The sequence below is a fragment of the Notothenia coriiceps genome, unplaced genomic scaffold (assembly GCF_000735185.1).
Source record: "Notothenia coriiceps isolate Sejong01 unplaced genomic scaffold, NC01 NC01_scaffold00024667, whole genome shotgun sequence".
NCBI lineage: Eukaryota > Metazoa > Chordata > Actinopteri > Perciformes > Nototheniidae > Notothenia > Notothenia coriiceps.
In genome coordinates, this window is record NW_011357368.1 from 2,289,278 (window position 1) to 2,294,213 (window position 4,936).

At 40.0% G+C, this 4,936-nt stretch overlaps 1 protein-coding gene across 1 annotated transcript in view; it reads left to right on the forward strand.

The window, feature by feature from the left end:
- Positions 1-4,654, forward strand: part of LOC104955407 (forkhead box protein J3-like) — an 11,579-nt gene extending 6,925 nt beyond the window's left edge. The window contains exons 6-8 of the mRNA XM_010782734.1: positions 1,065-1,337; positions 1,790-1,891; positions 2,678-4,654. Coding sequence (XP_010781036.1) covers positions 1,065-1,337; positions 1,790-1,891; positions 2,678-2,793 — 491 coding nt within the window. The 3' untranslated portion in view covers positions 2,794-4,654. The remainder of the gene's footprint in view (positions 1-1,064; positions 1,338-1,789; positions 1,892-2,677) is intronic.
- The last annotated feature ends 282 nt before the right edge of the window (positions 4,655-4,936 follow it).

The window sequence follows — 4,936 nt, forward strand, 5'->3', positions numbered from 1 at the left end:
TCTCAGACACACACATAGGCACACACACACACACACACACACACACACACACACACACACACACACTCTCTCTCTCTCTCTCTCTCTCTCTCTCTCTCTCTCTCTCTCTCTCTCTCTCTCCTGCAGCGCTTGACCTCCATCACACCGTCGTAATGCCATCCTCCGCCGTCTCTGGCTCACCTCCAGAGAAGGCGGGAATCTGCTCTCTGTCGTCGCCAAACACAAGCCTTATGAATTTGATCTTGAAATATCTGTCGGCAGGCTGTGAATAAATCTTAGGTGTGTCTGTCTGAAGAACAGGAGGCGTTATCGATTACGGTTCTGGTTTTACGCAACAGGCATGTTGTCAGGAGAGTGATGGTTGGTTTGTGGCTTATAATTAAAGTGGAACAATGGTGACTGTACATTTATATTGGAGGATTTTATCAGCCTTTGTAAGGATATGTGGTGCTTTTTTAATGAATTTATTTATTGAAGAAGAATGTTATAAATGTGTGATTCTAATTTTGATATGTTTTTTTCTTTATGGTGCTTTGTGTGTTTTTCAGTTAGTCCCATTATACAAGAAAATACTAGCATTTTTGTATCTTTTAAAGGGAATGCAACGGTTAATGCAAGATTTAAAGAATGGACCGCATATTAAATCAGTGCATACTTTATATTTTCCCTACAACAGGGATCATGTGAGCCCGGTATTTCATCTCGTTTTTATACCCACTCATCTATAATTGTAAATCCTGGAGACGTACTGTTCACACTCACAGAATATTATTTTAAACTATATTTAAGATCCTCAGAAACCAAATGTGTCATGGAAATATAACTACTGTATGCTCAAGACACTTATAATTTAATAAATGACATATTATCATTTATATATAATTTGGTGGAACTGTGCAACCATGGTAATGTTAACAGTTAGTGAATGTGAAGTTGTTAAACAGTAAAAATACTAATTGGATACATGTATTCCTTTTAGGTATAAAGGTATTTAACTAACAGGTAAGGTGTTGTCTAAAGTAAGAGGGAAAGTATGTGACGTGTGTTCCTCTGTGTGTGTGCAGGTCTGAAGGAGAGTATGCGGCAGGCGGAGCTCAACAACTGGTCTCTGGACCCCGCCCAGATGTCCGACCTGTGTTCCTCCATTAACCAGTTCTTCACTGCCACAGGGGTCATCCCCCCGCAGGGCGCCACCCACCCTCAGCCTCAGGTCCAACACCCGACACCCCCAGGAGCCCCGCAGCACCCCGCCCAGCCGCACGGGGCCATGCACCCCAAGGCCAGCCAGCACAATCAGCACGGCCAACACAACCAACATCACCAACACATCAGCACGGGTACAGAGATAGATATGAACTCAGAAAATATTTAATGTAGGAGTTTCAAATACTACAGTATATCCGTCTGAGTTTTTGTGGAAGAGAAATGCTTAAACATTATCTTAACATGAGCTTTTTAGAGTGTTTAACATCTCTGCACCTGCTGTGCTGGGAGCTGAATTACAGTCTCTCTCCTCACTGGGCCATTGTTTGCCCATTATAGATTTACAAAGGAATTATGGATGTTGTCAGCTTCATGGCAACCCGAGTAGAGCGATGAAGACGAGGGGATATTTTCACCAGTGGGAGATCTGGCACATTCTGTAGGATTTCTCAGGCTTAGCATAATATGGCAGTAAAACTGTGTGCACCAGACAGCAGCTTGTGTTCTGCAGAGACACATAGCATGTGTGAAAGTAGGGATACTAATCTGACAGTTAGTCATTGCCCTTTTGTCTGTTCCCCCACAGGAAACATGTACATAGACTCGAGACAGAGCATTTCCTCTCTGATGGGCCCGCCAGGATACCCTCACATCTCTCCGATGGGCAACACAGCTCCCACCATGACAGGTGAGTCCTCCCACGATCTTTAAACAGGTCAGGAGGAGAAGGAGGAAGCAGAGTATATGTTTTTAAACTGTTTTTTATCACAAAGGTGACCGGGTTTTCACAGTAATAAATATTTGTTTGGTAAAAAAACTAAATGCCTAGGTTAAGTGTGCCAATATCAAAAGTGTGCTCGTGTCAAACTGCAGGAAGGCACAGTTCACCACAATTGGTCCTTTAGTAACAAGGCTTGCTCAGGATATGCCACATAAATCAGTTGTTACTAGAAGATGTCACAAATGTAGGTTTTATCCAGTTTTAAACCACATTTAATGATACACTTTTTAAATCTTGACATTTTGTTATGAAACATCTCGATGTTAAGCAAGCGGAGAAACAAGCTGAGCAAAACACACAGTAAAACAGAATCTTTTAGTGGTTTCAGTAATGTTTGGATTACTGGGCCCATTATTAGAAAGTAGGACATTAGATAAATCTGATCCTACTGAAAACTCCATGAACGTCTGGATCTTTAGTTATCAGAAAACAAAGGTGAGCCAGCATTAGCAGCCACCATCCAATCCAATCCAACTTTATGTATAAAGCACTTTAAAACCTCCAGACCAAAGTGCTATACAGAGAGATACATAACATATAAAATCACACAGCTCAGCTCACAAAACATACAAATAGGTATAAAATCACATAAAAGGTACGAACACAAAACAAACCAGAATAACCATTAGACACACTAGTAGCAGAACATGTCATATTTTATGTTTAAGGCTTCTACTCTCCTCCCATGTTTAGGTCACCTGATCCAGCTGAGCCAGCAGCACAGGCTGCCTCTGGGACACTTCCAGGTGAGACGCATGCTCGCTGCAGATGACATCCAGGACGACTTTGACTGGGACTCCATAGTTTAAACTGAGCCGCTGGTTGAACAGAGGGATGGAGAGACATGTTATGACAGGTGAGGTATGGAACAATCTGACCTCCTTTCACCTGAGTGAAAAAACAGAAGACAATCCAACAGAAAAAGAAAACAAACGGAAAGTAATTTTTCTGATCTTGCTGGCCTTTTTCCCCCCTGAAACAAGTGGATATTGAGTATAAAGACAATCATAAAAAAAAAATAAGACTTACATGGGATAGGACCAAGCCGAGATTCGAACACATAACGTCCAAAGCCAAAAGACGTCTGAAGCTCTCTGAATTGTGTCACGTCGTGTCCCCATAGTGCCAACAGGGTAACAAGTCGCCAAAGTGTTGTCTAAATTGTCTGTGAATTGTTTTTCTTTTTGATTTCTTAAATCTTTTGTGTTTCCTGCTACAACTTGTGTCTGCAAAGTTTCAGCGCCTGTACCTGAAATGAATTGAAACCTTGTCTTCTCCAAACAGCAGAAAAATCATCATTCACTCACTTTCAACATGTTCATCCTTTCCTTCTCGTCACATCTGTTTGTTCACTCAGCACTGGGCATGCGCAGGGCTGTGGCTCTGAACAGCTACAGTTAGAAGGAGGATTTATGAAGCAGAAAGTGATGACAGTGCACCTGTTCAGCCTGAATCAGTAGTGGTTGAGTGAAGCGCCACCTGCTGGGTTAAACTGGTTAAATCCTTCTGCCTAAAAAATGGTCTATGCACCACAATCTGTTCATTATTTGTCTTTGTGCTGTCACATTCTAAATCCATTTTTATTTGATCATTTTAAATGTTGTGATTGTGTGTGTGTAACAGTCCATGTTGCCATTTTCTCAGGGTGTTACATTCATAAACCATGTCAGACCAACACAAAGACATTTACATCTCCATATGTGAGGTTACCGCGTGTTGTTGGTGCTGTCAGTGTTCACTTCCTGTTGGCGGACAGCGAGCCTAAAAAGTTCAAAATCCTCATTTGTCAGCTTATAAGCTAACTGATACGCTTTTCAGTAGCTGAAACAACCGCCACTATTTAAAATGTCTTTGTCAACAAGGATGCATCCTTTTTCCGAAATATAATTCAGTTTTCCAAGGTTTAAGGTTTTTGGGAAAGTGCATATCAACTACGACCAAGCTGTTTTTTGCACAACATTAGACTTGATAGTATCTGGTGAATGAAAGAAATGAAATAACAATGTGAACATGTTATCTCTTTGTTTCAAAAGACGTTTGAAAAAAAGAATATCAACAAAGGGGAGCAAAGACTAAACAAAAGTTTAGTAACTTTTCTTACTGTGATGTTTAATTTTATCTGTGTGTACAAGTGTGTGTGTTTGTAAGTCCTCTCTGATTTCATTTAGCATACAGCTCTGTGCGGCTCAAAAAATACACAAGAGAAAAGTACTTTTTTTGTATTAAGTGGGTACAAAGTGAAATATGGGACTTTAAAGTACTCTTCTGTTTGGAAGATCTCAGTGATTGTTCAAATGGTCTAAACAAGGTCTCATTATAAAGAAAAAATAAAGAAAAATACTCATTATTGCCATTAAATGCTGTATAACAGTGACCAGCATATATGAATATATTGTATGTTTGTGTGTTGTTGTCCATGTAAATAATGCTATGTTACTCCTATGTTTGCCCTTGAAAAACAGACTGAAAAGAGAAAACAGGAGAAAGTATTTTGTTATTTGTCCTTCAGGAGACACAAGTATGTAAATATCTTCAGCATATTGTAAATACGTGATAAAAAAAATACCATTGGCGTTTTGTGTGTTATAAATAATCTGTGTATGGCAGTCCAGCAGTTAAAATCTGTTTCAGTGTTTATTATTAAAATGTCATTGACCATTTTTACTGCGCTAACCTCACTTCTGCTGTCGTTATTTCATCAGCTGTCGGCATGTTTGAAACAGCAGAAAATGTTAAATTATGCTGGAAATGTTCTATATTTGACTCTTTCTAACATGCTGCTGTGGTCTATCAGAGTTTGTAAAAATGTAAATCATTCAGGTGAAACAAGCACAGAGAGAGACTTGATAAACTTCCCTCGTAGCTTGTTGTCCAACAGGTGTCAGCCTAGTGCCAAGCAGCAGTTTGTTTGCCTTCCATCGCATGTAAACTAAGCAGACCACCCATGCTTGT